The sequence below is a fragment of the Malaclemys terrapin genome, chromosome 5 (genome assembly GCF_027887155.1).
Source record: "Malaclemys terrapin pileata isolate rMalTer1 chromosome 5, rMalTer1.hap1, whole genome shotgun sequence".
In the NCBI taxonomy this organism is placed as follows: Eukaryota; Metazoa; Chordata; order Testudines; family Emydidae; genus Malaclemys; species Malaclemys terrapin.
In genome coordinates, this window is record NC_071509.1 from 110,081,639 (window position 1) to 110,096,209 (window position 14,571).

The following is a 14,571-nucleotide window of genomic DNA, read 5'->3' on the forward strand; positions in this document are numbered from 1 at the left end:
GTGTTTTCTCCCTTTAAAAAACATCAATATTGCAAAAAAGAGATACGACCCATCTCTCAGTAAACAACTTAAAACTTTGAATATTAACCTGATCCTTCATACATAATAAGTAATGTATGATGTAGTATGTGAAAATTTTATTGTAATTTTGCCTTAATAAAAATCTTAAACCCCACTCTTCCCCAAACCACCACCCTTTTCATCCCCACTCAACAGAGGACATAGTCATACACTCACAGTGGAATTTGGGGTTTTGTATTCTGTCACGAGATCCCCGGGGTGCAGCCTGGGACTGTGGGACTGCTGTGCCCACTTAATTCTCTCCAATTCTTTCACAGTGCTTTGCTAGAGACCAGCAGCAAGCTCCTCCAGGCGCTGTGATCACTTAGCACAACAGCATGTGGAGCCCCACACCCAGCTAGATTGCATGAATGCTCCCAGAGACACTCATGAATCACACACAGAAAAGTACCAGCCTAATCCCCCCAACTCCCAGCACTGCACCTCAGGAATATACCATCTTGCACTGCTCAAAATGAGCAGTGCAAATTTATTAATTGGTTCAGCACTGCATCAGTGGAAAGTGGATATACACCAGCCTTTGCAATACCTGAGCATATTTGCCACACACTTCAGACAAACTCACTGGTAAAGATAAACAGTAAAACAGATTTATTGATTACAAAAGATAGATTTTAAGTGCTATTAAGTGATGGGCAAAAAGTCAGAGTTAGTTACCAAAATAAAATAAAATATAAGCATGCAGTCTAAACTCTCAACCCTGTTAGACTGGGCAACAACTAGACTAAGCAGTTTTTCTCACCCCACTGGATATTGCAGCTCATAGTACTCAGATTTCCATCTCGAAATCTGGGCCAGTCCCCTTAGTTGGAGTCTTCAGAGTGTCCTTGTTGCTTGCAGCATAGATGGGTGAAGGAGAAAGGCCCAGCATGTGGCCACTGTGTCTGTTTTATACTCTTAGTCCAATGTTCTTGGGGAGCGCAAATCCAGGCATGTCTGGGGGCATTGCTGAGTCTCCAGGCAAGGTTGAGCAATTCCCCTGGTGTGGCCTCATGCAGGTGAGTCATTACATTGTAGCTCCCTTGCTGGACAATGGCTGTTTTTTTTTGGTTTTTTTTTTCACTTTATATTATTTTTATTACAAAGATTTGCACTATAAAAAGATAAACAAAAGAAATAGTGTTTTTCAATTCACATCATACACATCCACTCAGTCCTATGTCTTGTTCAGCCAATTGCTAAGACAACCAAGTTTGTTTACATTTATGGGAGTGTACTTATTGGGTTCCGGGAAGTGGGAGGGCAAAGCCCGCCTACTGCTAAAGGATCCCCCCTCAGCCTAAGGGGAAGATCTACAGGTTGTTTGACACCCCTCCTGGGTATTGGTTATTTTCCTTGCTGTTGCCTCTGGGGAGCTAATATCTGGCTGATTCCCCAATGTACAGCATGTTTTAGTGACAACCATACAACACAATTCTCATAACTTCATATGAATTAATGATATACATATATGGATAGAGAAATGACTTTCAGCAGATCATAACCTTTCCCCTGATACCTTACAAGGCATGCTTTATAGGTAAGATCACAATTATATTGAAATGAGGAATATGGGGGTTACAGGACACTCCCCCAAGGTATAGAATGTCACATATTCCCAAATCACTTAGGCTCTTTTGAGTATGAAATTTCTATCCAGGTATATCATATCCACATGTGGTCCAGTTGTTTGCACAATATTTTAAAACAAAAACTTGCATTTTGAAAAATATAAGGCTTTTTCATATTTCATAACTTAAAGGCATCTTTCCCACCATTCCTTCATCTTCAGACTGCGACTTCTCTTAAGTCTTGGACTGAGACAGTGCATAACCTTTCTGATGTCCCTCTGCACAGATATGAATTTCACCTTTTGTGTATATGATTTATATTTATGTAACACTAAAGGACTCAAAATCACTTCGCAGACATTTCTAGTCATGGGTTCAATGCTGCATGTCTGCCATGCATAGAACTCTTGCTGAAACCAACCTCTCTTCTCTTCTCTTCTTTTCTCTTCTCTAATTACTGGAAGACTGTGTCCAGTTCTGATGTTCACAAAAAGGATGGTGAGAAACTGAAAGGGATTCAGAAAAAAGGTACAAGAATGATTTGAGGTCTGCAAAGTATAACCAACAGCAGGCTGAGAAGTCACTTGATCACAGTCTAAAAATACCTACATGGGAAAAAGATTTCTGATAGTAAGGCGTTCTTTAAACTAGTAGAAAAAGGCAAAATGAGATACCACGAAGAGACAAGAGAGATATATTCAGACTAGAAGGTGAAGATTTTTAACAATGAATACTTAACCAGTGGAATAATTTACATAGGAGTATGGTGAATTCTCCTTCACTTGAAGTCCTTAAATCAAGACTGCATGTCTTTCTAAAAAAAATACTGTAGCTCAAACACAAATTATAGGCTTGATGCAGAAATTGCTGGGTGAGGTCCTGTGGTCTGTGGTATAGGAGATCAGGCTAGATAATTATAAGGGTCTTTTCTATCCCTACAATTTGTGAACTTCCATCTCCTCTTCTGACATTCCTTATGTAACTCTGACTAATAACATTTTTTCTTTTATCCTTTTCTTCTGAACAATTTACCAAAATCAAGACAAGGATCTGGGAAAAAAAAAAAAAAAAAAAAGCCTCACAGCCACTCCTCTTTCTTAAACTACTGTAAAAGTGAAACCATTTTGCTTAGCCCAATGTCCTATAACCAAATTCACGGTCCATTTTGGTCAATTTCAGTTATAGGATTTTAAAAATAGTAAATTTCATGATTTCAGCTATTTAAATCTGATATTTCACAGTGTTGTAAGTGTAGGGGGGCTGACCCAAAAGAGGATTGTGTCGCAAGTTTATTGTAGGAGGGTTGCAGTATTGCCAATCTTATTTCTGTGCTGCTGCTGATGGCAGTGCTGCCTTCAGAGCTGGGCTGCCGGAGAGTGGTGGCTGATGGCATGGCGCCTAGCTCTGAAGGCAGCAGTGCAAAAGTAAGGATGGCAATACCATACCATGCCATCTTTACTTCTGCGCTGCTGCTGGCAGGGCACTGCCTTCAGAGCTGAGCGCCCGGCCAGCAGCCACTGCTCTCTGTCCACCCAGCACTGAAGGCAACGCAGAAATAAGGATGGCAATAGTGTGACCCCCCCACACACAATAACCTTGCGACTACCCCACCTCTTCTTTTTGGGTTAGGACCCCCAGTTTGGGAAACGCTGGTCTCCCCCGTGAAATCTGTATAGTATAGGGCAAAAGTACACAAAACAACAGATTTCATGGGGAAACCAGATTTCACAGTCTGTGACACGTTTTTCATGGCCGTGAATTTGGTAGGGCCCTACCTATAGCACTCAATTTTAGCTCTAAGTAAAATGAGAAATATAGTATTATAAAACACTTTTTATTAGAATTGCATTTTAAAACAGGGATGGAGAGCTATCTTGCATAAGGTTGATTTCACATTTTGACCATAGAAAATATGGAGGCCTCTATTTCAAACGTATTTTGAAAATTTTCAGTCACCCCTAGTTTGAGAGTGAGCAGCAATTCATTGTCAACTATTCTGGGATGCTATTATGTACTATCCTATATATAAAGGATGAATGATTAGAACAGGTCGGCAACCTTCGGCACACGGCCCATCAGGATAATCTGCTGGTGGGCCGTGAGACATTTTGTTTATGTTGACCATCCGCAGGCATGGCCCCCCGCAGCTCCCAGTGGCTGCAGTTCGCTGTTGCCGGCCAATGGGAGCTGCAGGAAACGGTGCAGGCTGGAACCGCAAACCGCTGGGAGCTGCAGGGGGCCATGGCTGCATACGGTCAACGTAAACAAAATGTCTCGCGGCCTGCCAGCGGATTTCCCTGATGGGCCGTCTGCCAAAGGTTGCCAACCCCTGGATTAGAAGCTAAGAAAGGAACGATGGTCCAGTGGCAATACACTTGACAGATATTGCAGGCGATCGCAGTATCTTTGCAGACCATATTATTTTATACCTATGAATAGTATTATGTATGACTGTTCTACTCCATGATGGAGGGTTAGCACAGCTTCTCTAGGAACTACATATGGTGGGAGGGACTAAGGTGAATTACTAAGACTAACCAACTCTAGAGAGGTACCATACCCTGGATTGCTTTCCATATACTGGTTTAAGGTGGGTTTTCCAGCGACCAGCAGACAAAGGGCTTTTGGCAGAAAAAGGCTGCAGGTAAACTGACTCAAAGCCTTTTTTCGGATCCAGCAAACGGACAGAGCCTTCTGTCCAAGGGAGGGAGGCTCAACCCTTGCCAAATAGTTGGAAGGACTTTGACCTACTAAGACCCCATAGATAATGCTGCGAGTCTGTCACGGAGGTCACAGAAGTCACGGATTCTGTGACTTTCTGGGACCTCTGTGACTTCTGCAGCGGCCGTGCGTCAGTCTCGGGCAACTACGCCTCCCCCCCAGCAGCAGCAGGGGTCTCGGGCCTCAAGCTGTCAGCCCGCCCCCAGAGCACCCATGGCGCCTCTGGGCCGCCCTCTGAGTACCCAAGATTTAGTCAGGTATATAATACAAATCATGGACCGCTCACAGGCCGTGAATTTTTGTTTCCTGCTCCTGACCTGTCCATGACTTTTACTAAAAATACCCGTGACAAAAATGTAAGCTTTTTGCGTGTGTATACGAATTTTTGTTGTGTCCTTATGTTTGTTGTGTCCTTATGTTTTGTCTTGTGTAATGCCTTTACCTTATGTAATGTCTTTTCCTTAAGAATAAAGGTGCTTGCTTAGAAAGAGCAGTGTGGTAACTTGTAACTGCTGGCAGTATGCTGATCGTAGCCCTCGGAGAGAAAATAAAGCACAGGGGCTGACTTTTTGGCAGGCTGGCTTGCTGGGGATATCACAGTGTAAGGCAGGGAACTGTGCAGGCTTAAAAACCCCTGGTCAGAAGACAGTGTTATAAGGGTCCCTACATAGAGATAGGTGATTGAGGGAAACTGGAGACCTGACTGGGAACGCCTGGAGTGTATCACAGAACTGGTGACACAGGAGCCGTTACCCTGAAATGGTGATATCGCTAATCTAGGGCTCTTGAGATCTGGGCTTTCTTCCCTGCTGTGCCCTGTGTGACTTTGGACAAGTCATTTAGTCTCTCTGTTCTTTAGATCTCTATCTGTAAAATGGGAATAATCACCAGGGTGTTCTGAGGCGCTCTCTCTCTGTGAGTATATATAATAAAGATTGTGAGGTGCTCAGTAACTATGGTGGTGGGGCCCTATAATTACCCAAGTTAGACCTTAGGATTTGACCTGAATAGACTCTGCAGAAAATCTTCATTACATAAGCATTGTTTCTTGCACGAAGGGTCATGTACTTATGCCACTGTTCTACTGCACATGTAATATATAAATGACAGAGGATGTTTGATTTATGAATTTTTAATTCTGTAATTGATTAGTATTTATTGTTGGTGTGTGCTGTTGTGTGGTATGTGCTTCTATGTCTATAAGAGCTATGCAGATCCCATGGCTAAGCTTTGTTTGTTTACAGTATTTTAAAAAAATCAAAATAACTAGTGTATAGTGGGATAGAAATGAACTTTCTGGTTCATTTGGTGCTTTCTATTAAGAGATATCTAAAACTGGAGCTTTTAAATTAATATAATTATCAAATATGTTGGGCCAAATTCTGTTCACACTTAAAATGGCATAAAGCAGGTGTAATTTTGTCAGTGTTGTTACTTCAGATTTACATCGTTATAACTGAGTGTCGAATATGATCCATAGCATACAAACCTGTATTACTGAGCTAAAACTATGTAGTCTGTGGATGCTGGTGCTTAGAACCAGCTGTGATTAACTTTGTGACAATTGCTATTAGAATATATTTCTATAATCCTTACAACAGAAAAGAGCTTAAAGGGATAGAACTGTATTAATTCATTTGATGTCATATTGTATTTTGCTGTATACTGTTGTTGATCAATATATCAGTGGTGTCAATGGCATCCTATCATCTATAATGTCAGCATCATGGGTGTGCCGTTACCTACTTTATTTGACATTTCCTTTTGTTTCTCTAGCTGCAGCAACTTGCCGGATGCTGAACTATTCCCAGTTTTATTAGATTAGCATTTACATTAATATTTTAAAATAAATATATAGAAAAAACAACCAACCCAGTTCCCAATACGTCAATTGTTGTAGTGCATAAAATGACATACCAATCATCTATGTCAAATCATGTCGTAATGTGGTATGTCATATTATGAGGACAGAATATACTCAAAGTATTCTATTACTTTTTAGATCAAAACACTTCCTTATTTTCTAGATTAGTGTCTCCTGTTCAAGTTGTAATTAAACAGTTTGACACTTTAACAATTATTTTCTTATTGAAAGTGTCAAACTACTTCATTACATCACAAACAAGAGACATTTTCAACAACAAAATAAGGTGCTTTAATCTGTATTAAGTAGCAGCTGCACCAATATTTTTTTTGTAAATAAAATACAATAAAAATAAGAAAGTAATTGTTTTGAATATTATACTTTGTCTGCATAATATGACATGATATGTGAGATTCACTACTACTACTGCTAATGAGACATAATGAAACATAAAGACAATAAATACTATGAAAAGGAAAACATTAAACATATTTTGTTTTGAAACAAGTTCAAAAATTTTCCTAAACAAAACTTTCAAAAGGGATATTTTATCAGAATTTCTATTACACAGGAAATTTCAAAAATATTTATGTTCTGGTTTGGAACATAAAGTTCAATTTTTTTCTGCAAACAGTTGAAAATCCAATTTTCTATCTCTACCATTCTGTTTCAGATTACAAAGAGAAAAAATCTAACATGCTAGCTGTGGATATTAGATAAAATGGAGGTTAAAAATGTTTTCTTTCCTACAGAAAATACAAAGGACATTCTGGTGATTTACGAAGAAGAGGCAGAAGAATGGGCTCTGTATTTAAAATCGCTTTTCAAACACATTATAAAGGAAGAAGGAATCTTACTTTACAACCTAGAGACTTTATCTTTTCAGCATCTGGGGTCACACTCTCTATCCTGTTATAGATGTAAACTGCTCATACTATCAAATGGACTTCTAAAATGCTTGGATCAAAAGAGAAGATATTTCTTGGACAGGGTCCTTGAGCCTCCAGGTAGGGTAGTGATTCTACTTTGTGGGGTGGAGAACTCAGACGTTCTACATGAGATACTGACCTTAGACCAAAGAAGCCAAGAGATCTCCACCGATCAGGATCCCGAGGAATATCTCTCCATTGTTGCTGGTGTTATTCAACAAGGTAATTTTAAATTTTAATCCTGCTGATGATATATTTGTCACTTAATTATGGTTAAAGTTATCCTACATTTAGATCCAGAGTAAGGAGTATGCAACTTTGGAAAGTCTAACACTTCAGTGAATGTTCTTCAGAAGCTCTCTGGTGAGCTTAAAGGGATGATATACTCTTGTTTCTCTGACCCCTGGGTTCAGATAATGATATCAATCTAATGCCTGCCATTAGTATGGCTGAAAAATGTGTATGCATGTCTCATAACTTTCAGTAAAAACAACGAGGAATCCTTGTGGCACCTTAGAGACTAACAAATTTATTTGGGCATAAGCTTTCGTGGGATATAACCCACTTCATCAGATGCATGGAGTGGAAAATACAGTAAGCAGGAATAAATATATAGCACATGAAAAGATGGGAGTTGCCTTACCAAGTGGGGGGTTAGTGCTAATGAGGCCAATTCAATTAGGGTGAATGTGGCCCATTCCCAGCAGTTGACAAGAAGGTGTGAGTATCAACAGAGGGAAAATTATTTTTCCACTCCATACATCTGATGAAGTGGGTTATATCCCACGAAAGCTTATGCCCAGATAAATTTTTTAGTCTCTAAGGTGCCACAAGGACTCCTCGTTGTTTTTACTGATACAGATTAACATGGCTACCCCTCTGAAACCTGTCATAACTTTCAAATTGTCTTGATTTCCTAGTTCAGAACTTCCTAGGCAATGTGCTAATTTGGAAAATATGCCATCCACAAAGTTTGGGCTCACTTCAGTCATTCTTTTTTTCTCCAACGCATACACAAGCTGAAACAGCATGCTAATCTTCTGCACCAGCTGAAACAAGAAGTTTCTGCGAAATAGAATTGCATCCTGTATATGTTTGTTATATGGCTGCTGAGGCAGATCAGCACTGAGCAGGAGGTCAACATAAGAGTTATTTTAAGAGAGTAAGGAGTAAATAGGTCTTGTGCTGGCCCATTGCACAGAGTTGAAATTCATTTGCCAGTACTTTACTGTGCTGTAGAAATGAAACTGAGGAGTCACTTTGTACCTAGCACCATCTGTAGTCAGTTTTGTAGGAAGACTGTATCACAATCAATTTGGGGAGGCCACTCCAGTAATATTATCACAGGCTCCACACACATCACCCGATATGCACTCCTGATAGGCATTTGCTACTGCTGCTTTTTCATAGCCTCTTAGTCCTCTGTCTGCTCTCAAACTCCTTCTGTTTTGTGTGGTTATACTACTCACACACACTCTTGCCCCCATATAAGCTGTTCGAAAACTTTCATTCAGCATGCAAAGTGCATACTCAGTGAAGCAGGACATGAGCCTTGACCTCAGAAACTGCACATTATGTGCAGGGTAGAATGTTGTGCTGCTATCTAGCAAGTAGCTCCACATCAGAGTTTCTTTTCTTTTACTTTCCAAAAAAAAAAAAAAAAAAGAGGAAGGAAAGTCCATCAAAAACTTGACATTAAACATTTGAAGGTTGGAAAATGAAGTACTCAAAAGTCAGGGAATATGAATTAAATCATAGCGTCTGATTTTTTTCCTCACTCCCTTGTCCCAGTCTTACGCTAGAGCAACTCCAGCAAAGTGCTGTCATGAAGTGGAGTTGCACCAGTATAAATCTATGGCAGTGGTGTGGAGAAGTAGACCCACAGTCTTTAATTACATGAACATGGATTTACTCTGCAGTAACACTGGTGTATAACTGAAAGCATGCTGGGACCCAAGTGAACGGACATGACTGTACTTACAAACAGAAGTCCTAGATCCCCTCCTCTGCATAAGCTTCTTTCTGCACATTTCCTGACGATTAATATTTCTCCCTATAGGACAGGGGTAGCCAAACTGCATCTTACAAGTCACATGTGGCTCTTTTACAGTAAAAGTGCAGCTTGTGGAGGCCCCCCCCCCTGCCAGATTGGGGTGGGAGAACTTGGGGCTTCTGCCCTGTGGCAGGGTGGTGGGACTAGGGCCTTCTGCCCAGTGGGGCGGGGGTCTAGGCACCTCAGCCCTGCACGAGGCACCTACCCTCTTGCTGAAGGCCCAGGCCTTGGCAGGCGCCCCACCACCCTATCCCAGGGCAGAAGCCCCAAACAGGTACGCCTGGCTATTGAACTTCTAAAGATTATCATATGCGGCTTGGAGGATCAGTAAGTTTTGCCACCTCTGCTCTAGGAGCTCCTACCTTTCCCTCAAGGCCTCTCTTTCCTTTTATGTTCTGGAGTAAAGCTAATCAGAGTCACCCAAATTGGCTTCCAGAAGGAGTCATCAGAAAAGTTCTGCACCTTCCTACAGTGCATTACTGATGTTTGACTATTAAATGGGAGAGAGCTCTTTGGCCCAGTAACCTTGTCATTCATGGGAATTAAATCAATGGGATCACACCAGAATAGCTAAGAGGAGAATTTAGCACAGGGACTGTACTTCCACATCAGTGGAAACTACAAGCAGAAAACTGCAAACATTTATTAAAAAAACAAATATAATTTCTTAGAAGAAAGGTGTTTCTTCATTTTGGTCAGTTGTCACAAAGCATTTTTTTACAGTGTCAGATTGCAGAATATGACAACGTAAAGTGACAAGGCACCCACAATATCCTGTCTCTAATAGTGGCCAGTATCAACTGCTTCAGTGGAAGGTGCAAAAAAAAAAAAAAAAAAAAAAATGCTGTAGTGGACAAATATGAAAATCACTTGATTTACAATGAAAGTTTCTTCCTAATCTGTATCAGTTAGTGGTATGCCCTGAAGTGTAAAGATGTACATCTCTTATATTGGTTACATCTGTCTAATGTAGTTGTGGATGTTTGCATTATCCATGTTAATCTTTTATTTAGAATCCTGCTAAGCAGCCTCAATGATAACCTGTGGCAGTGATTTTTCACAGATTATTTTACGGATGTTATAAAACCCTTTTTTCCTTTTATCAGTTTTAAATTTGTAGCTTTTTAATGAAAGGATAAGTGATACATTTGATTTACCTTTTGTATACCAATGTTTTGTATGCCTCCATCATGTCTCCTCTTACTCTTCACTAAGCTAAATACTTTCAAGGTTTTCAGTCTCTCTTCATGTGGTAGCCTGCCCACACCTAGAGTAACCAGACAGCAAGTGTGAAAAATCAGGACGGGGATGGGGGGAGCGGGGGCAGTTGGTGCCTATATAAGACAAAGCTCCAAATAGTGGGACTGGCCCTATAAAATCGGGACATCTGGTCAGCCTACCCACATCTCATTTTAATCTTCACACAACGCACAGTCAATCTGTGGAACTCTTTGCCAGAGGATGTTGTGAAGGCCAAGACTATAACAGAGTTCAAAAAATAACTAGATAAATTCATGGAGGATAGTCCATCAATGGCTATTAGCCAGGATGGGCAGGGATGGTGTCCCTAGCCTCTGTTTGCCAGAAGCTGGGAATGGGCGATGGGGATGGATCACATGGTGATTACCTTTTCTGTTCATTCCCTCTGGGGCACCTGACAGTGACCACTGTCGGAAGACAGGATACTGGGCTAGATGGACCTTTGGTGTGACCCAGTATGGCCATTCTTGTGTTCGTATTTTCATCACCTATCTCTGATCCCCTCTGTTTCTGCAACAACTTTTGACATAGTGACCAAGCAGAACACAAAATTATATATATTTTACTCCTTCCTTTTCCATTTTCTCATAACATTATTCATTGCTGCTAATTTGTTCATTCTGCATGTTCATATCACCTTGCACACTACCTCTTATGCCTCCTAATCAATATTCATAAAACTCTCCCATTCTTCTCCTTAAAACCCATATATTCCACGGCACATTTCAGTATTAACTACCTGACTCCACAGCATCAGTTCTCTGCCCCTGAGTTCCATTCCTTGCAGGGCACAGGGGGCCATTTGACAGCTGATTTTGGCTCCATGATTCAGTACTGGGCTAGTCCAGGCATTAGATAGAACAGAAGAGGGTCTGTTCTGATTTGTATCACTGGTTTACAATCTCTCAGACATCAATGTAGATTAGGTGTTAACAAACTCTACCCTGCCGTGCCATTACGTCAGAGTGGGTGGCTGGCACAGAAGCAGGGTTTTCTGGCTTTACGCCTGGAGGGAGTTCTGGGCAAGGGGATTCTCTGCTAGTTAATTTCCAGCGGGACTCTATTCTCTTTGTGCTGTCTGAGCAGCATGAAGTGGATAGAATGGACCAAGAAATCCAGCTCTGTATCTCTTCATTTGGCTGAAATATCCTTTACCACGCCATATTGTGCCAACTTCAACCCTTTGGCACTGCTCTCCAGCTGTGTAATCTTATTGTGCTACCCAAATAAATAATACTAATTAACATGCACACTTCAAATAAAGGTGTTAGTTGATAGTTAGATAATGTACCCACTAGAGATCCAGTTCACAGCATAGCATGATTCAAAGAAAACCTAAAATCAGGAGGGTTTGCTGTCTGTGGTTGAGAGCATACATAGGGGGAGCAAATGAGGAACTGAGACTCAGAGATTATGCTTTGTAACATATGTTTCCTGGATGGTGGCAGATTTTACTATGTTCCTATTTAGTGCTAGGAAGAATGCAAATATTTTTGCTGTTAAGAGATTGGCATAGCAAGACTTCTTAAAAGGTGTGAGCATTTTTACAGTGATGTTCTCTTGAGCAGCTCAATTAAACCTTTTCTTCTGATTTTTCAACTGCCTGAATACTTGTCATTAGAAATATAGGCTGTACAGAAAAGTTAGGACTTAGGAGGTTGTATTTTCCCAAGCTAGCAACTAAGATTCTATTTACTCTTCTATATAACTGTGTGTTCAATTTTAATGCAAAGTGACTCTATTAATTTAGTATTTTGACTTTTCTTTGCCTCAACTTTTCTTAATATTGATGAAAGTACAGTTCAACACTGTGTTTTACTCTATGCCTTTCCCCCTCCTTTCTCCCCCCTCCCTTCTCCCCACTCTAGAGTAGCAGTCAACGTGACACTGCAGACAGCCAAGTTTCTAGGCACGTACTTTCGCCTAGAAATTATGGTTACTATTATATATTCATTAAGAAAGAGATCCTATTGGCCTGTTTTTTCAGCCTAGACTTAATTGGGCCTCTGGTTTTATTCCCACAATCATTTGTAGGCACAATTTAGACAGATTCTGCGACTAAGTACGGTAATTGATTTGCATGTGCAGTTAGATACTTAGATCTCTAAATGCCTTAAATTGTTTCTGCAGTTATTTCTGTCCTCATCTTGCAGATGCAAAAAGGGAGGGTAGATTTTGAAAATTTTGTGCTCTATAGATACCTCTCTGTTAATGTTTCTAAAATGAGCTTATTATTTTAGGAGACTGTTTGGTAGGACTTTGAATCTATCTAGGACTTGGGAATCTTAGCATCTAGCACTCTCTTTAATGGCTCTATTTTATTTGATGGTGTTGACAAAAATAAACACAGCAGTCCTTTTCTCTTCTCCTACCAGCCTGTTCCCAAAGAAAAAAGAGGGCCCTTTTTTCATGAAACAGGAGAAATCCATTTATTTAAAATTGAGCACTTAAATAATGATGCCTAAATCTATATTGTTTTAGCCCCTTACATCAGCCCATAGTTACCTAAACGAGGAATTAGGTGACTGTGATCAGACATGCCCCTATCCCAATGACAGCAAGTCTAACAACCATTCCTGCACTCAGGGAGTGCCAATTAGGCACACTTGCAGAGCATGCACTACCTGGAGAAGGGGAGCTTAGAAAAGGTGAAGTTGGCCACAGAGCAGTTGCCTAAGAGGAGAGGCTAGTAGCAAGTCTAGGCTGAGGCAGAGAGTAGACTCTCCTTTTTCCTCTCTTGTTTAGGGTAGACAGACAGACAGGCACTGCAGCCCTGAGAGAGGTGCTCTGGAAGTCTGCTCTTTGATGGTGTCCTGTAGCTGGACCTAAGGAGCAGTGCCAAGGACTCAGAAAGGACCCCGAGAGTGAGCTCAGCTCCTGTGGGGGAACCGTAAACTTGGCAGATGCTGGGGTTCCAGAGGTGACCAAGCACAAGAGATGTAAAGAGATGACAGCTGAGCCTAGGCTGAGAGCTGGCTGACAGCAGTGATCAGGGTTGAAAATTGTACCCACGCTCTCCATTGGCTTAGTCAGTGAACCTCACAAAACGAATACATATCTTCTGCCTGAGACAACAATATGCCATTGACTTCTAATCCTTGACTAAAATGTAATGAGTATACTACCACACACGTTGTCCGTGTAAAGAACAACATTAGAAAAACTGCTTTTGCATCAATTAACAGGGTGCAGCTCTGAAACACTGCAGTATTGCAAATTTATAGTTGTCATATAACTAGTAGTCCAAAATACAAACAAGCTGAGGCAAATAGAGCTTAAAATGGGCAAAGATTCACACCAAATTCAAGTTAGTTGCTTACTACACTTTCTCAGGGCAGAGGAAAAAGAATTAAGCCCCTATATTTCTACTGAACCTGTTGTTGTATCAGTTTCCTGATATAAAAAGGGTAACATTCATTTATTGCTGGTGTAAAGACACTGATTTCACTGGAATTGCACCAGGGATAAATTTGTCCCAAATGCGCAAATACCTAGGGTTACCATATTTCAACAATCAAAAAAGAGGACGGGAGGAGCCCCGCCCCTGTCCTAGCCCCGCCCCTGTCCGGTCCTAGCCCCACCCCTGCCCCTTCCACTCCCTCCCACTTCCTGCCCCCTCAGAACCCCCAACCCTCCCCCCCACTCCTTGTCCCCTGACTGCCCCCCAGGACTCCACCCCCTCCCTAAGCCTCCCTGCCTCTTGTCCCCTGACTGCCTCCTCCTGAGACCTTCCCCACATCCTAACTGGCCCCCTAGTACCCTACCCCCCTACCTGTCCCCTGACTGCCCCAACCCTTATCCACACCCCCACCCCCTGACAGCCCCCCCCCAGAACTCCTGACCCATCTAAACCCCTCTGCTCCCTGTCCCCTGACTGCCCCCTCCTGGGACCCCTGCTCCTAACTGCCCTCCAGAACCCCACCCCCTACCTAAGCCTCCCTGTTCCTTATCCCCTAACTGCCCCCCAGGACCCTACCCCCTACCTGTACCCTGACTGCCCAAAACCTTATCCACCCCGCCCCCAGAAAGCCCCCCCTCGAACTCCCAACCCTCCCCCGCTCCCTGTCCCCTGACTGCCCCCTCCTGGGACCCCTGCTCCTAACTGCCCTCCAG

The 14,571-nt window shown here is 41.8% G+C and overlaps 1 protein-coding gene across 2 annotated transcripts in view; it reads left to right on the top strand.

Moving 5' to 3' along the window:
• BANK1 (B cell scaffold protein with ankyrin repeats 1) overlaps window positions 1-14,571 on the top strand; it is a 305,120-nt gene that overhangs the window by 31,839 nt on the left and 258,710 nt on the right. For both annotated transcript variants that reach the window (XM_054030861.1, XM_054030860.1), the window contains exon 2: window positions 6,969-7,367. In XM_054030861.1, the coding sequence (XP_053886836.1) occupies window positions 6,969-7,367 (399 nt within the window). The remainder of the gene's footprint in view (window positions 1-6,968; window positions 7,368-14,571) is intronic.